This window comes from Egretta garzetta, unplaced genomic scaffold, assembly GCF_000687185.1.
Source record: "Egretta garzetta isolate BGI_Z169 unplaced genomic scaffold, ASM68718v1 scaffold612, whole genome shotgun sequence".
In the NCBI taxonomy this organism is placed as follows: Eukaryota; Metazoa; Chordata; class Aves; order Pelecaniformes; family Ardeidae; genus Egretta; species Egretta garzetta.
The window spans coordinates 723654-742551 of NW_009259030.1; the positions used below are offsets into that span (position 1 = coordinate 723654).

The window sequence follows — 18898 nt, forward strand, 5'->3', positions numbered from 1 at the left end:
TGCCACTTAATGATTGGCATTACATGCTGTGCCTTGCTGTAATAGTGTTGATTCAGCACTGTGGGAGCTTGCAGTTTGCTTTGAAACTTGTAAGGTTTATGTGTGTAGGGCAGAGGGGGTTGAGAGTGATTCCAAAAAGATCACAGGCATTTATTTTTTTCTCTTATCTTTAGTATTTCTTATCTTAATGCCTTACACAGGTGAAAGATACGATCCTGAGCCCAAATCAAAATGGGATGAAGAATGGGATAAAAAACCAGCTTTTCCATTCAGCGATAAGTTAGGTGAGCTAAGCGACAAAATTGGAAGCACGATTGATGATACCATCAGCAAGTTCCGAAGGAAAGATAGAGAAGACTCTCCAGAAAGGTGCAGGTACTCAAGCTATTTTAACATGAATTTGTTCTGTGAAATTGCTATTATAAAGCTCTTTGACATTGCTGATTATTAGTTACTGTACTCCGCCATTCTTTTTGTCTGTATGGAAGCACGTTTGTGTTCAATACCTGCTTCCTGGACTTCTTACGCAGCTCTTACTGGCCTTGGGGAATAATGTAGCTCTGTCAGTAGTTAACTGCTTTTGGCTCTCTTCCATTACTGCACCTAGCTTAGGTAGCTGCTAGCAAAGCAGGGAATTTGGCTGAAATTTCCTAAGCTTTTCCTTGTCTCAGCAATTCAGTGGTCTTCCTTGAGCCAGTATACTGGAGGCTGACATTTAACGCTACAGTTATTCTGAATGTTGAAGTACCAAAGAGGGAGATGTAAAGTTGTTCAGACCTGCCGTAACACAGTGCATCTTCCCTGAGCTGATGCCAGGAAGAACAGACTACAGGTGACTTATTTCACTATTAAAAAAAAAAAAAAAACAAACCAAACCCCAAAATTTCAGTTGAACCTTCTCAAAAAACTTGTATTTTACATCTGGCCATCAATTTTTTCCAGTGAGGAAGAAGACCTACCGTGCTTTGCCTGCAGAAAGAACGTTAAATATATCACGCTTCAACAGGAGCATTGAATTTTATCATCTAGAGATCAAATTCGTACGTAACAGAATCTGAAATTGCTGTAGAGAAAGTGCTCAAGTATATTGAAATAATTCCCTTTTGGGAAACAACTTAAAATTCAAATTTGCACTGAGATTTGATTAATATTTTTAGAGGAATATCTTCAGATACATTCACACACATTTTTATATAGTGTATAAAAATACACACACACACTTGTATGTGTTATAAAACTCAAGCAATTTTGCACGGAAACAAATAATTATAATGGTAGCATTTCTGAGAAAAAGGCAGTATGGTCCTCTTGCTAAGGCATTAATAAATCATAAAACTGGTATTCTTTGCACACATCAGGGCTCCCTCTTAGAACTTACTATCAATAGACTACAAAGAGAAGGGATCAGAAGAAAAGTAAACAATTTCAAATTTAACAATGGTATATTGCTGTGTGCTTTTCTGTACTTACCTTTCAAAAGCAACTTGTCACATGATGTCTTTAAAGCTCACTGTCCACATTTCATGTAGAGGATGTACGTTTTTTTATCTTCCTTCGCTTTATTTCTGAATAGCTCCTGGTCTATTACTTGTGCCGATGCAAAGTCTTGCACCTTCCAGTGTTTTAAGACTGTCCTTTCTGCAGTGTAATCTTTATAAAAAGCAGCTTATTTTGAGGACTTCTCCACTGTACATCTCTATCTTGAGTTACACTGATTTTTTTACTACGTTTTTCATTTTTGTTTTGGTCTTGTAACCCTTGTCCCTTTTTTATTTTTCTTCCATTTTTTTGGTAGATGTCAGGTGTGGTATTTGTCTTGAAATTTATGAAAGTAATAAACTCAGGAATTGAAATAAAAGGATTTTTGTGGACATACATGAGCAAAACAAATTTGGTAGTTGCTGGTTATCCTGCCATAAGAAGGAATCCAGGTTGCAGCAGTATGGCTTCTCTAACATTGCTTCAGCTACTGGCCTGATGAGATTTCCTTTTGGAAGGTATTTTATCAGTGTTGAAATGAAGGGATTTCTTTCTACAGAAGGCATCAAAGGATCTAAGAAGATTGAACTCAAGGTTATAGAATGTCTGCCTATTTATACTTAAAGATACTGTGAATACAAACCTCATAAATCCACGTTATATTAACAGAATACTATATTCTGTATGAAGTTAAATATTGAAACTGAATAGAAACATTAAATCTTAATTATCGTGACTTAAGCTCACAACAGCACATTCGTGAAGCATTTACATGAGAAATCCATGCATTTCTGTGTTTTCACACTTCAGCAAATTTTTTCTAAACACAAAAAAGAAGTCTCCAAAAAACTTGCTAGTTTATTTGTAGCCTACTGCTATATAATAACATTGAATTAAGTTGCTGTTTCCCTTGGAAAAGCGACTAAATGGTGATGCTCGCTCAGCTGGCAAATATGCTGTTGTATGTTCTATTGTTTCTGTCTTAATAGCCTTATAAATCATTATTACTTTAGTACTGTAAAGTCAATAAAGGTCTTAACAGCACAAAGAATACATGTGACTTACACATCTTCACAGTGGTTAATGGAATTTGGATGACACAGTCTTCACCTCCAATATACACACCAGAAGAACTTGGCCCAACTTCTGAATTTCTGACTCTACTTACAAAGCTTGTAGTTTGCACAGAAGAAAAAAAAATGCTTGAAGTATAACTAAGAACTTAAGCTGTGATACAGCTGGCTTGAGCCTGGAGTAGATTTCAGTGAAACTGCAGTTCACACAGCTCACCCTGGAGAAGCCTTGTCAGCTTTTGCTTTAGAAGAAAAATGTTAGTACTGCTGTGGGGCAATTGGCTTCTTTTTTTCCAGTAATGTATCCTTTGGAAGTAGAGAAGACCAGAAACAGTACCCCATGGGGTAGGAAAATCTCCGCTTTTCTTTCATAGTGTTTATTAGTTCTTAGGCGAATAAACCAATTGCTGCCCTGAGTCTAGCCTTGTATGCTGAAGTTTTATTTTCTAAATTAACTGCAGGTACATAGAGGTTCTTCTGAAACATTATGCTTTTCTGATAAGGATTTTTAAATTCTTACAATCCATGTTTCTCCAGTATTCAGAAAGGTTGATGCAGGTGACAATGGAAGGGAAGCAAAATTTTTAGTACCCATATAAAAGGATGCAACAGTCGTGTTTAAAGACAACTTCCATGTAAAGGATTAGTTCTGTAATAGGGTATAATTCAGATAATCTCAAACTATCAGTAAACTATTTTACTACCTTAAAAAATGTTGTTCAAAAAAACCCATACCACAAAAACCTCAAGGCATAGAAAAAGAACATGTATCCATACTTTGGTTCCTGGAAGTTGCAACCGTGTGCTTCCTTGGCAGTAGGTTTTTTTAATTATTTGGTACAATGCTAGCTATAATTTTTATTAAGTTCATTCTGCAATTCTCAGTTAAAGCACTGCAATTTTTCTATTCTGAGCACAGTAAACTTAAAAGGAACATTAGTGTTTCTCTTTTCTTTTTTTTTCTTTTTTTTTTTTTTGTTAATGTGACCATTAAAGAAAAATAAACATATCTCCTGCAACAGTTTGGAAGCAGTACAGGTTGTCATAGCAGGACAAATATTACAATACTCAATTTTCTTTCTGGCATACATGTTTAATTTATTTTTCTCACAGCTTTTAGACATTTATTTTGCTGTAGATCACCAAAGACACACTTTTTTCCATTCTAACATTAGTGAGATTAATCCCTGCCAGTTCTGTAGCAATAGTTCCATTGATGAGACTTTGATAGTTGTCGGTCACTTCCTCAACCCACAGAACATGTATATGGACTAGGCAGACTTTGTAGCAATGACAAGAACTGCACTGCAGCAGGTTTTAAGAGACTGAGCCTTAGTTGTGATAGTCCTGGTCTTTAAATGCTTTCAACATGCTTCTAAAAGGCAGCATCATCCACACACCTCCGAGACATGTAGAATGGACCATGTGTGCAGATCAGTCTCCTCCGGGGGCTTGTATTAAAATCCTGATGTCACGGATGAAAATGTGGTGAGCGGTCCCCTCTGATGTATCTGCGCATGTAGGCAGGCTCTCTGCAGAAATCCAGAACCGGAACAGTAGGCCTGATGTTGCAAGTCAGGGTTGAAGTGCCTTGGAAGGGTAAGGTTAGGCAATGCAATTTGGGCTCTCTTGTCTACGTACAGCTGGCTCAAGCAAATGCCAGTAGTTGCTAGATTGGCCAGCAGCTATGATATTTTTCTTTTAAAAATAAAAATTTTGAAAAGGGCACGAGCAATTATGTTTGCTGATGTTAATGAATTGAGCCATCCCCAGTGGTGAGTAGGTAATATGCAGAGAGGAAATGGCACACGCAGTGTATTCTAAAAAGCCCACTATTGTTAGGAGAAAACAAAGGCTACCCTCCAGAGTATATTGCAGTTACTGTCATATTCCCACTGACAAAGGGGCAGCCTTTCTTAAATTTTGAAGTTTTAGTATTCTAATGCATTATTAAAATATAAAAGCCTTCCACTTTCATCTATATTGCTAAGGGAATTACTATTTCAAAATACGTTTCAACATATTTAAGCTTTCTCTACAGCAATTTTCACTTTTATGTACAAGTCTTATCTTGATGATAACAGGCAATATGACTGTTGGGGGGGCAATTGGTTTGTTTGTGAAAGACTTAAAATATAAAAGTAGAAAATGTAACAGATTAAACAAATATTACACAGTGACATCTAAAAAGTTTTCACCCAAAGTGGTGACACTTGTTCTTTTACATTTTAAGCATAAATGTGTGTTCTCTGATATAAAATGAATAGTACTGCATTGCATAATTCTGTAAACATTCTTTTTTCACAAACATTTTAAAGAATATAAAAGCCTGTTTCTCTGGAAAGGTAAATTAGTTGAAATAGGAATGGAATTCCTGAAATCTGAAAGGTAGTACCTGTGTTTGGTTCACTGCATTCTGTCTCTTGGTTTAAGTACTGAACAGACCTGCCAACTTACCTTTTTGTTGCTGAAGTGTTACGTAATGTGTGGGGGAGTTCCTGACAGAAGGTAATTAAATGTACTGGATTTAAACACTGATTTCCTATTATCCTCTGCTGTGGACTTGCAGTTAATATTTAACAAAATAACTTGCTTTTCTTCATCACTTTTGTACAATAGGTGCAATGCTGTGTTATATAGATGCATTATGTAAGGGTAAAACACTTCCTTTCTCAGATATAGGAAGAAGCAGTATTTTTGTTATGAACTATCATTACAAGGAACTACAGTAACCAAAACTCTTGTGGTTTAAGCCAAATGTCCGCTTAAGTAACAGAGAAGTCAATCACAAATGGTATTTATATTGCTTTTGGTTTTCTAGTGACAGTGATGAGGAAAAATCAAGAAGAGGTAAATCTCCCAAGGCTGAATTTAAAGATGAAGAGGAGACTGTGACAACAAAACACATTCACATTACACAAGCTACAGAAACTACCACCACCAGACACAAACGCACAGCAAATCCTTCAAAAACCATTGACTTGGGTGCAGCAGCACATTATACAGGGGATAAAGCAAGTCCAGAACAGAATGCTTCTGCTCATACTGCACAGCCAACAGCAAAGGTGAGACAGTAGAGCACAATAAAACAGGACTTTGGAAACAGTTTTCCTCTAACCTGAGACAATTTCTAGTTTAGGGTAGAATTTTTGTTATGCAGCGTTCAAGGGAACTATTTTATCAAAAGCGTTTAGTTGGGGTTTTCAGAGGCAATGGAACAGTTTCATTACAGAATGCCTTTTTGTGTGATTGCTTTAAGATGTAGAATTTTTCTTAAATGTAATCATTACCACGATTTTGCTCTCTTCAGGAAAGCAAAGATAAAATCTTGGCCTGAAGTGTGAAGGATTCTCTGAACCTGCACATTTTGACCAGTTACCAAGTTCTTCAGTTACCAACAAAAAAAACCCCTAAGCCACTAGCTATTCACTGTTTGATTTGAAATTTAGCCAGGTTCCAGTGATTGTTGGCTTCAAAGACAAATCTGACATCTCTCAAAAACAAAACAAAGCACCCAAAAAAAAAAAGGGGAAAACCTCTCGATCTCTTAAGATGAGCGATGACATCATGAAATGAGATTTATTGTGTGATTTTTGTTTTCAGGCTTCTGTACCCTCTGGCAGCAAGTCATCTAATGACCTGGTTGACCTGTTATTTGATGGCACTAGCCAGCCGGTCTCAACAGGTAGGCATGCTTTGGTTTTATTTTCTTAATGTGTATTTTGACCTTTTTCTGAGGATAGGCTTGTTTGTTGTTATAGAGATAGAGTAATAGATAAATTGAGAAATGAATACTCGAAAAATTTAGAGCTGCCTAGAATCTTTTGTAGCAAGGTACTGTATGTGCTATTACATGGGACTAATAAATGTTAGCAGCACAAAGATTAACTGCCAGATCAGTCTGTCAGAAACTGTGTTTGTAATGCAGTTATTTATAATTAACTCTAAAAGCAAGTGCAATCCATTCACATTCAAGCATTTCTCATAGTGCAATTCAAAGGCTAGGCAGCTGGAGATGGATGATCTTCATATAAGCTTTTATCTAAAGTATATGGCAAACTTGTTTCTTTATCTTATTTTGTCCTGGCACTTGGTTTGATCCCAACCCTAATACCAAAAAGAAATTGCTACCTGAAAGTAAGATTATTCATAGTAAGCATGTCACTTCAGTCTGTAAACGCGCAGTTGAATTTTAAGTCCATTAACCTTCATATGGACTTACCCTTATGCTCTCAAAATGCAGTTTCTTTTTAGGAGTGTGTTACATTTCAGTGCATTGCATACAGGATTGATAGAGTAGCTTAGGGGTTTCGTGATTTGCTTTTCAAACCCTAAAACTTTAAAGACTTTTTACTGTGCTTACAGGTTCTTACTATCGACAGTTTTGATTGTGGATAGCATGAATAGAAAAAGGACTATAATGTCACATGGTCTAATGGTACAGTTGTTAACTGTGGGCAGAATTTTTGTTTAAAGATCACTTTGAATAGCAAATAAAATATGAGCATGCACCCTTTCATAGAAACCTTTCGTGTAACTTCTCTGTTACAAATAAGTAACTTCTCTTACTACATAGGGGATCATACTCACATTGTTTGTAGAAGTGTATGTGTATCTTGGGGACAACAGATACTTGACTCTAGGGTTTTTTTAAAGACAATGTAAAATCACATGAGACTGTACCAAAAATTGGCAGTCCAGAGTGGCTGAAGGCCCACACGTGTGGCAAGGTGGCTGGATTGATGCATATGTAAAGACTACTCTTACTTCTGGGTGTATTGTAGCAGGAACCCCTGTAGTATGTCATATAGCTATTTTTATTATAATGCAAAGCCATTATTATGAGCACTCTGTGACACAGTTCCTTTCATCACTAGGCTACCGAAATGCTACCTCTGTAAGTATTTAATAGAATATAAAATAAATCAGACCTCTATTGGAGAGGAGGGAAATTGCTATGGTAATTTAGTATCAGAGATCTGCCTCGATCTTTTCTTTTTTCTTTCTGCTAGATCTTTAAAACTTCTGTGCACTTTTATTTTTGGGAAAGTAGATGAAGTTTATATGTCTGTTCTTGAAATATGTGTTAATTCCTAATGGTTAAGAAATTAATTTTATGTCATGCATATGTTCCTTTATGCACAAATGCCCCCAAATTTAAGGAACAACTTATTTTGCATTATTTTTTATTTTATTAACTTCATATACAAAGATGTTCATTGTGCACTGGAGTTACCACAGTTCCATGGAATTTTAAGATCCTGGATCAGAACGACTACCCCAAATCAATACTGAAAACTTCCCCTATCCAATTCTTATAGGAAAGGAGATTAGAGGCTTTTTTGGGGTTATTTATATACATATGTGTATGTTTTTATTCTTATGTATAAAAATAAAATCCCATTGAGAATAGATGTTTCCACTTCACTTCACATTGAGCCTTCCCATATTTCAAGCAGAACTACGGCAGTGTCTATATTACAGTGTATTTGAATCTTTCATCAGTTTGGTTCTTTGCTGTAGTAAGCCTCTTTTCTTTTTGCCTTTTTTCTTCTTTTTCCAAAGCAGTATTTAGAAATGATGTTGAGAAGAGGCGTATTACCAGCTGGTCCTGCTAAATAACCTCTTTGCTGACCTGGGAAGGCAGATGGAAATGGTTCATTTGTAGTGACAGATCTCGCATGGGAATCTTTGAGGATAGCTCATGTTGAGAAGATTAGCACTGTCCTTCACGTGCAGGTCACTTCTTATGACCACTGTTCCTTGCAGCACAGGGTGTGGGAATGTTCCCAGTGTCAGGCAAGACACAGGGAAAGGGTCAAATGCAGCCTTTGATCTGTCCTGTGAAGGAACTGGCAGGGAAGTCATGTGAATTCAGGGAACTCAGAATTTGCTTATCTATGTATTTTCAGGTGCAGAGATGTGGAAGAAGGTTGGTGAGGCTTGGGGGGTTACACATTACTAAAGCAACACAATTGTATGTGAGGGGGATGGCTGGTTGCCCTAAAGGAGCAATCTATTTGAGAAGATGTAGAATCTGTGGTTAGACCTGCTGGAAGTAATTTTTTGGTGTTACTGGAGATGAGATTCTTTAATCTTAGCTGGTGATACCTTTCTTCAGAGAGTTACTGCATTTAGCTTAAGCTCTGCCACCTCTCTGGAACTGTTTCATTTAAAAACAGGCAATAGAGGTGGAGGAAAAGTTGACTTGACTGAAAATGTTAAGGGGTTATTTTGGCTTTGAACCTAGTTCTGTTTTTAAAATTAAATTAATCCCTAGATACTTTGTCAAACAGCCTGGGGATAATAGGCATAGCATGAGAGCATTGATTTTTTTTTTTGAGGATGTGGTCGAGAGTATATCATCTGTGTTGCTCATTCTGATATAAACCCTCAAACCACTAACCTGTTCTGAACTTTGTAAGGACAGATGTGATGAAAAAAATGACTTGAAAATGTTCATTGCAGTAGGCAGAGTAAACATGATCAGAACAGGGTTTTTAGCTTGATATTTCACTGGGTCATCTTACCCTTTTTCATTCTTAGGTTGCAGTCAGTATAAAACTTGTATATAAACATATAGAAGACGCTTCTGTAGATCACTTCAGAATTTGTGTTGAAGAAATTTCTTAACTTTGTGAAATCTTCTCCCTCTTGAAAAGGTGGTAAAAGGATTTCGGTGGTGCTGTATTTCTGAAAATTCAGAGACACCATCCTTGCATTCCCTTCTCATATTTTATATCATATGCTACACACTCGGCAAGAAAAGACATTTCCCCTTGGAAGAACAATTGCCTTCCTGGCAGTGTCTACAGTAAAATAACATTAAAAAGAAATACAAGTACACATGTATTAGAAAGTGAATGGTTCCTTTTATTACTGCTAGCCATTTATTAAAAAGGAGATGGTTCTAGTTTAATTAACCCAGTTGAGAGTAGCAGATGGGGCAGAATGTCTTGCAGCGATAAGACAATTCAGAAATGGCACCAGATGTTGGAAGCTGTCCCTGGTGGTGTTTGAGTGCAGCACAGATGTTCCAGTCCCACCTGGCTAGTTTCTAAGCACTGCAGGCTAAGCAGCTGTGATGTAACCTATATAATGTACGCATAACACTAAAAGCAAAATAATTGAACTGCTGCAGCTTCTTCTAAGGGTGGGACTGCTTGGAGGTGAAATCTTTGAGGACAAACAAATAAGGTCAACTTCTTGGCTTTCTCAGGTCAGTGGAATACCTACCTAAAAGCAATAGCAAGGATAACTTGAATTTTTTTTTTGTAAACTTTTTTTATTTAAAAAAAAAAAAAAGCAGCTTTCCAGTATGGTTCTTAAATCTTTCTTCTGTTTTTATAACTTGGCTGTATTTTTTTTTGTGAAAAATTTGTTACTATGCTGTATTCAGAAGTTAATAATTTATGTGCTGTATACAAATGTCTGGTTGGGAAACTTAATGTTCATGCTGTAAAAAGGAAGCAAACTTATAAAAAAATGAACACAAATGCAAGCTCTGTCCTTGAAATCCCAACTCAAGATCGTTGCAGAATCATTCATGCTTTAAGTAACACAAAAACTAAATATAAGGCGACATGTAATTTTTCATAGTAAGCATAACAAATTAACTTTTTTACAATAAGAATGTTTGGCTTTTATATATTACTCTTCCAAAGTTTTAATTTTACGAATTGCCAAACTGGTAGCATCCCTCACTAGTTAAAACCTTGTTAACCTTTTTAATCTCTAAATTTCTTTTAGAGATAGCAGTGTCTTCTAGCTCTTCCCTAGGAAAACAAAATTGCAAGCTCTGCAAGGCAGTTGGAAATAATCCAGTTTATTGTTGCTCAGGTTTGTATAAATATAGTATGGTGATGAAGAGCAAAACCAGTGCCAACTTAGAGAGCAGAATCAGTAAATCTATCTTGCCATGTGTAGAACAGCTTTTCTTCATAAATCCCACACGCAGTTGTTGCAGTGGATCTTTGCACAATCCTGTAACAGCAGTTGGCTTCCTTCTGTTTCTAGGTGGATCGACTGACCCATTTGGAGGATTTGCTGATTTTAGTTCAGCTGCTGCTTCAGCAAGTTTCCCATCTTCACAAGGTAGGATTAATTTACAGATTGAAACACTGTTTAAGGGCATAAAGAGGGGAAGAGTTGCCATATGGCATTACTGAAAATCACTTACCTTTCCAGAGCAAACTGTGTTTGTTTAACTGGACCACAAGTGCTATATTGAGTAAGGAAGATGATGACTACTGGCTGGCACAATACATGTCTCATTGGACCTGAAACTTTTAATGAACTTTGTTTCAGAAAAATATTAGTAGGAGTTACAAATATATCCCTGTTCATCTAATAATATAATATAGGCAAATAATAAGACTTAAAACATAGCTCTAATTTTGAAATGCACTAAAATACGATGTGACTTTTGGAATGGAAAAGTAAAACCTGAAATAAACACGTGTGGGTCTAAATGCTGGCTGAAGAGTGTTCACTGAACAATTTTAAAAAGAGCCCAGCACATCCCACTTCTGCAGTTGTGGGCAAGGAGCTATTTTAATTGGAGTTCTACAGTGATGAATGCTTCAAGATGACAGCAGTTTTGTTTCCAGGAGGATTGGAAAATTGGCTGTAGTGATAGGACCATTCAGATCATTAATCATCATAGCCTTCCCAGTGTTTTATGTAAGGTTATTCAACTATTTTATTTGCAATAAAAAGCAGTCATTTTTTCTAATACTTCAACTAACAGTCTGTAAGCTTTTCAGATACAGGTAGGTATTATTATTAAAAAAAAACTTAGCTGACTGGTGGGAGAAAGAGACTTGCAGTGAAGTGCTTGATAGCCTGGTTTGCTTGCTTGTGTAATGCTGTGAACTGAAAAGTTTTTAGAAGGGTTTTATGCTGCTATTTATAGTTTCCAGGCATGTGCAGAGCATTCAGATCCGTCTTAAGAACTTTAATATACGGGCAGAACAGTAAATTAAATGGGTAAGTTGAACAAAACAAAGATGAGATCATGTTCAATGGAAAATAGCAGCCCACCTGTGCTAGGAAAGTGAGTCCCTAAAGGTGTCCTCAGCTCCCACCTGTCTCCTAAGATTTTTTTTTTAAAAAAAAGTTTATAATTGTTTAGAGACACACAATTATATTGGCCTTGTCAGATGGCATAACGAGGGAAGCCTGAGACAGGCTATTTCCAAAGCTTCCAGTGATGTCTGGGTTATTGCTGGAAGGCCTTATATGTTGGAGGGGAATTTGGTCAAGTTATGTCTTCCATGCACAGTACAACCTCACTGATGGCTTTTGAAGTTGCATGGGTGAAGCTGATCAACACTTTATTTTACCTTGGCTAAATAATAATTTGTTACAGCCTTTTTCCCTTTTAGGAGAAGCCTATTTATTAAATAAAAGATATCTTGATCTTAAGTCAGGCATGAACAAGTCTGCCAATCTCAAGAGCAAGGTTTTAATCATGCTTTTTGGGCCAGTGCTCAGTTTTGCCCTTGCCTGGTTGCATGGCATGCAGCTTAGAGCTCTCATGCATGCGTATGGTTGGCTCAGTGCATGTGCAGTCATTTTGCATGCAAACACACAAGCTATTACGTAGACATGGCCACTGTCTGAAAAATGTTTCCCTTAAAGTTGGGCTGGAAAAAAAAAATATGCTGGGAAGCCACCTAAAGAAATCAACTTCCTTCTGGTGGTGTGGTTTTTGGGAGCCTACAGTGCTACCCAGACAGGACAGTGCTGCGAACAAACATGGAGTGGAGGGAGCGGGCTGGCAGTCTTGTGAAGTTAATTTGAGCAGTAGTCGTGTTTGTGACTGGGGATTCTCAGTAAGGGTGTAGGATTAAGTCCAGAATGAGAAAAGAATAGCAAAGAGGTTGATCAGCAAGCCTACCTGTGAGCCAGCTTTTAGTCAGCATGTTTACATATCTTCCTTTATTTTGCTGTGTTAGGAAAACTGTGCTGGGCCTGGGTTGGTTAATACACCTTTAATTTGCTTGGCAGGAAAGAACTGCTCTAATTTTTTTACAGGCTTTCTTAGTCAAAACCAAGTTGTTTTGCAAACACAAAGCCGCCTCCTATGCAAATAATTTGTGTGTTAATACAGTCTAAATTGATACAATCCTTTATCTACATTAACATGATTAATCTTTTCCAATCACCATTATGCAAGGGACAAGGAGTCCTGTGAAATGATTAATCATTCCTGAACAGCATAAGCCCCTCTAGAAATCTTTTCCTTCTTGATTAATCATCTTTGAAGTTCTACTGAAGGGGCAAAACCTTATCCCTTTTACCCCCACTTCCATTATTGGTGCTCAGTGCACAGGTCTGAACATAGAAGCAGCACACTCAGCATTTACTTATCTATCAGGAATATTTAAAGTAGGCTTTAATTTTTAATGTGTAATACTAATTGAAACATTCTAATATAGCCCCTCTTTATGAGGGAGATCAAAGCAAATGTTCTAGTAAGGCCCTAAGCTAATGAATATTTGTCCACTTCGTGCACTGAAGTTGTTGGCAATACTTGGATTTTGTGAACAGATTTACTGCCCTACTGTTCTTTAAATTCTAACATGTTGGTAAAGATGAAGATGATTGAAGGCTGAAGGTGTATGTATGTAAATATTTATATGGAGCGTAAGACTGCTGCAGTTACCTTTTGAGCGGGTAGAATACAGTTGTAGAAAATTGCTATGGCTGGCCATTACAGAATTAGACATGGTATAGGTTAGGAAGTGAAAACTGGCACTAGATTCATCTACCCTAGCTTTGTGTGTTTGAGTCTTCATTTGTTCAGCTAAAAAAATCCAAGGGATGATTTAACTGTTCATTAGAACTCAAAGTTCATTTCATATGGCAGTGACATTGCTTGTGACTTAGCTGAAATACCAAAAATATGATCAGTGACATAATCAAAAAGCTGACCTGTGCAATGACCCAAACTTGGAACAAGATTCACTATGTAATGAGAGCTGTTTAAATGGCGTTGCTTTATTTTTAGCATCTCCTGTAGATGTTTTTGTAAGCTTTTCTTCCCCTATCACTCCTGTGAAGTAACCCTTTTCTTGTAAATAGAAAAACATGTGTTTTTAAGGGAGATAACATCTCCTCCCATTTGACTCAAAGGTTATGACATATTCTCAGCTCACTGGCTTGTGTCTCTGGACATCTGTGCTCCTGAAATAGGTACCCCTGCAGTTGTCTACAAACAGCTTATGATGTTAGGCGCTTCACACTAAGATACAGAGCAAGCTGTAAGTTCCTGCATTTTGATTTAAATGCTTGTCTACAAAAACCCTGTCATATTCAAATGAAATAAAGTTTGTGATGAACTAAGTTCAACAAAGCTTCTGCTGAGAGCATTGTTAGGTCCAAGATTGAATTTCTGCTTCAAGCCAAGGCATTTATTTCAGGAATCAAACTTAGAAAAATGTGTTCTACACGAACACTTCATGGGATGGGAAGAAATTATTCCTTGTCACCTCAAATAAGAATTCCCTGGCAGCCTGTTTTCAAAGTTCTGGTTTTTATTCCCCTCAGCATTGTTTTGCAGAAGGAACTACTAACTGTATGTAAATGAATTTTGAAGTAGTTGTCTTTGTTTTATCGTGATGGAACTTGCTTTATCAAGTGGCTCATTCCTGACAACCATTCTCTCAGCAAACACTAGAGCACTGAGATAAAAAGTTGATAAATATTATCAAAGTTCTAGGTGTTGTTTTGACTAGAGCCTCCAATCTTCCCCTAAGATAGCTTTGGTCTATTTCAACTAAAGAAAACCTATCCCTGCTTGTCTCACATCCACAGGTGAAGTTATCAAATATCCTTCTTCTTTCTGTGCACGGGTGTTTCATATTTCCTTTGCTACCTTGTTAAAATTGTTGGAATATTCATGAGAGGGAGTGATGTCCAGATGGAGGTTCTGCCTGCAGATGTTAATCTGGACGGACACAGATCAGCTCTCATTTGTTTCAGTTCATGGAATACGGCATTTGCTTAGTGCCTTTCTCTAAGTCTTCTGCCTTTCTTCTGTCTTCCTTCCTCCTGCACCGTTGCTTTTCCTTCAGGTACAGCAACAAGTGGAAATGGAGACTTTGGTGACTGGAGTGCCTTCAACCAAGCTTCTCCTTGTCCCAGTGCTTCATCTGGAGAGCTCTTCAGCAGCACAACACAGCAGCCAGCTATAGAGCTCTTCAGTAGCTCACAGTCAGCTTCTGGCCAGCCTCCAACTGCTTCAAATTCTACTGATCTTTTTGATTTGATGGGCCCCTCTCAGACAACCATGACCTCTTCACAAAGTATGAATTTTTCCATGATGAGCTCCAATGCTGTAGGCATCAATTTACCCATGTCAAGGTCACAGGTATGCTTCTATTTGTACAGTTTGCTAATGGTCTTCCTCGATTAATCTTTTGCCTTCTCCTTAGTCACAACTTTGAAAATTAATCCATTTCACTCCTGGAGTAGTCCCTACCTAGTCACTCATATGTTGTGTTCAGCATTTTGTAAGAAAGTTTTTGTCCAAAAATGTTTGCGTAGCCTCTTGGAAAGAAAAGGTGTCGCATTTTCTTTAAAAGCCTCCTTTTATAAGCTAGTCTTCTCTGAGATGATCTTCATTGTTCTATGAAGTGTTGCTGCTTTGTTGGGAAAGACGAGGTTGATGGCATTTCAAACCTTAAAGCCATCCTCCACAGAATGTTATAGGTTTCCAGCCTTAAGTAGATAGAGGTGAGGACTGGTCTGTTACCCAAAACACAGAAGTGCCTGCTTCAGTGGAGAGTGGTTTTGGATACCTTAACAGTATGTCTGAGTTCAAAACTTGACTGCAAATGATCACTGTCATTCTACATATTGATGTGGGAGCTTGATGCTAGCTTACAAAATACTCTTTTAACCCATTCTAATGGCGTAACAGCACATGGCAACACTGCTTTGGAAGAGTGAAGTTCATGGCTAAAAATCTCATTGGCTTTTTATTGTATTCTGTAGAAAAATTAACACTTGTTGTTTAGTCCTGACACCTATTGGTAAATTATTTCAAGTGGATCCCAACAAACTTCTCTTTTTTTTTAGCCCCTGCAAAGCTTGAACACTATGATGCCGAAGTCTAACCCTCTCTATAATGCAAGCACAGAGATGGTCCAGAAGAATGCAAGCAAAACTCTACCCTCAACATGGTCAGATCCCAGTGTAAATATCAGTTTGGACAATTTAGTACCTGGGATGCAGCCTTCCAAACCCCAGCAGCCATCACTTAATGCCATGATGCAGCAACAAAGTAAGTGATTACTGCACTGGTTTGCATGTACGCTGAGCCTGTGTGTGTTTAGCAGGTTGTCCTTAGGTGGGGTATTCTGTCGTTACTGTTTTCCTATGTTTGGTCATAATTGTTTCTTAAACTACTGTGATGCTTCTGACACAAGTGGTAGGAGGCTGGTGTCTGTGTGTGTTTTTACTGAAAAGTTTGCACCATTGCTGTATCTTGATTTCAGGCTTCCTAATATCTAGAACTTCTCTAGAATATGCGTAGGAGCACATATGGGCATAAAATGCTATTTAAAACTTAGAAACATTTTTGAGGCTTCACATAGAAAATGGGAACACGAGTGAAATAGCTATGGTTTGGCCATCATATCTTTGTTCGCAGCAGTTACCACATAAGTTTCTTAAAACACGTGAGCACTTTCTGCATCAGATTGATTAATGATTTTTGCATCCTGTTCTTTTTTTCTTTTTTTCAGATATGCAACAACCAATGAATGTCATGACTCAAAACTTTGCAGCTGTGAACCTCAATCCCCAGCCTAACATGATGCCTGTTCGACCCCAGACAAGCCCGTTGATGGGAGGGCCCATCCCTGTGGGGATGGGAATGCCCAGTGTGATGTCAGGTACGATGGGAATGACCTCCATGGGACCCACGCCTATGATGAACCAGGGAATGATGGGAGTAAACATGAACATGGGTGTGCCAGCTACCGGAATGGGTTTGACGAGTACAATAGGAATGGGGGTACCCAATATCGCTATGACCTCTCTGACTCCTGGGACTGTACAACCCAAGCAAGATGCCTTTGCAAATTTTGCCAATTTTAGCAAATAAAGATTGTAAAATAAATAAAATTAAATAAAAGAAATGGGCAGGCTGAATGAAGGATTTTTAGCTGCACAAATATAGCTGGGGAAGGGATGGAAAACACTGATCAATATGGGTTTTTTTTCTTTATCAGTTAAAGTGTCTACATAAAGAACCAAAAGCTATTTTCTAAATGTTGAAATAACTACTGTTCAAATTCTGGAGAGGTGAAAGGTTCTTCTAAGGAATGTGTTAGATGATTTTGCAAAATAATTTGTATTAAGACCATCAAAAAGCCTTTCCTACGTAGAAGAACCAATTTTAACTTTGAGACTTGATGGAAGACTGGAATGGGGGTTGGGTAAAAATGTTTGAATCTAATTTTATACTTTTCTTTTTTCTTGAAGAGCTTGACTTTCTTTTCCCCCTCTCCCTGATCGCTTTGTCATAATCGGATCATTCCTTTTACTACCACTGAGTCCACAATTGAAGTCACTCAAGTACTATGATCAGTTTTTTATAAGAATATATATTTTTGTCCAAAAATGGCTTACATATGTGATTATGGCTAATTCAAAGGGACCTGGAATGTATATATACTTTTGCTAATGTTCCAGCCACACTGCTATATTGCCCAAATTTTTATTGTAGAAATCCTCTCTCAGCAATTTGGTGATCAATAGATTTTTGGGGTCTTAACATGCTTCTATTGTTATAATTGATATCCAGTGCAAGTCTGGGAGAAGCTTTATCCAAGACTGCTGGAAGGTTTCCTTTCAGAAAACTCCAGAAAATGCACTTTCTTGCAGTTCTTTTACAGTGGCAGTTCGCATCCTTTGTACCACCAATCTCCCTGTGGAGCAAAAATACTTTTTTTTTCATCATTACAAAATATAACAAGGTGAATTACACTTAAGTTATATAAATCTATAACCCTACCTAATCCAACAGCATTGGATCTTAGCTTTTATACAACATTTGGTGATTCTTTTGTGTAAATATGGCATTAGCAGCTGTGGAATCCAATAGAGGAGTTAAAAAAATATATATATTAATAAAGGAAACCTGTAGCAGTCAAAGATTTTACTGATTTACTGAAAACAAAAGAATGAATTAAGGTTTGGGGGGGGTTGTTTTTCCTTCTGTAATTCTGCATTTAAGTTCACATGAATCATGATTCTAGAATCTGGAATACAAAGATGTTATATTCACAAGCTGGGAATATTGTTAAGAGTAAGCACTATACTATAGGTATGAAATTTATTGCCTCCCTTTTCTTATGTTGGATTTCTTTTTTATTATTAAATTGATAAAACTTTGTTTCCATTGTATTCATAATGTTCTGTTATACATAACATTAAAATGTTCATTAAAATCAATGTTGGGCTGCTTTTCCTTTCATTCTATTTGACGTTTATGAGAGCATTTGGGAAAAAAAATAATTATAATTTGGGCAAAGTAATTTTTATAAATAATTTAAAATTGTTTAATGACTTCTTATCTGAAGCCTTTCCTATCTGGCTCTACTGTTAGGAATTAAAAATGAAGCAGGCAAGATATCCTGACCTGCTCCAGCCTTGCTAATGCTCCATCTACAACATTTCTAATTAGGCAGAAATTCATGTACTTCAGCTAAGTGGTAATGAAAAGTGATTCATTTGCTGAATAAGAGATGAGAGTGAGTGTAATTAGCTGACTGCGGTTTTTAATCTTTCAACAATTCAATGTGTTTAAATTAGTTTCAAAGAATAGGAGCTTTCAAGTGTTGTTACATCAAAGTAATCAAGGCAGGCTTTAACGGCTGAGTAGGAGAGATCGCTCTGGTTCCTGCTCTGAAACCTTTAAACTTCTTTGGAATAATCATCTTCAAAACCTCCAGTTCTAACAGATGGGAAGATTCAAACTGGTTCAATGTATGCAAAACCGTGGTGGAAAGAAAGCTAGTTCCTGCGGCAGTAGATGGGTGGCAAGGAAAACGAAACCTGTGGCCAATGCTGCTGCCTTCACTGTGCTGCAGGGCTGCCCAATAGTCTTGAGCAGGTTTTCTGATCAGCAGGGTGAGGTTTTTTTGTAACGCTGTCCTTTTAAGGTACGTTTAGGTGGTTCAATAGTTGGCTTAAGAGTTGAAAGATATGTCCTTGTTCAGGTTGCTCACATCTCTTCTGAGGCACCAGTGAATTAGCTGCTAATCAAGAGATTAATTGTAATGAAGCACATTTGTCAGGGGTTAGAATAACTCCAGTGGAAAACATTTGGT

The 18898-nt window shown here is 37.3% G+C and overlaps 1 protein-coding gene across 1 annotated transcript in view; it reads left to right on the forward strand.

Moving 5' to 3' along the window:
* The window catches only part of CLINT1 (clathrin interactor 1), a 25001-nt gene extending 7357 nt beyond the window's left edge, over window positions 1-17644 (forward strand). Inside the window, exons 5-11 of the mRNA XM_009634702.2 lie at window positions 201-375; window positions 5374-5617; window positions 6156-6237; window positions 10569-10646; window positions 14633-14928; window positions 15639-15843; window positions 16307-17644. Coding sequence (XP_009632997.1) covers window positions 201-375; window positions 5374-5617; window positions 6156-6237; window positions 10569-10646; window positions 14633-14928; window positions 15639-15843; window positions 16307-16668 — 1442 coding nt within the window. The 3' untranslated portion in view covers window positions 16669-17644. The remainder of the gene's footprint in view (window positions 1-200; window positions 376-5373; window positions 5618-6155; window positions 6238-10568; window positions 10647-14632; window positions 14929-15638; window positions 15844-16306) is intronic.
* Window positions 17645-18898: the final 1254 nt, after the last annotated feature.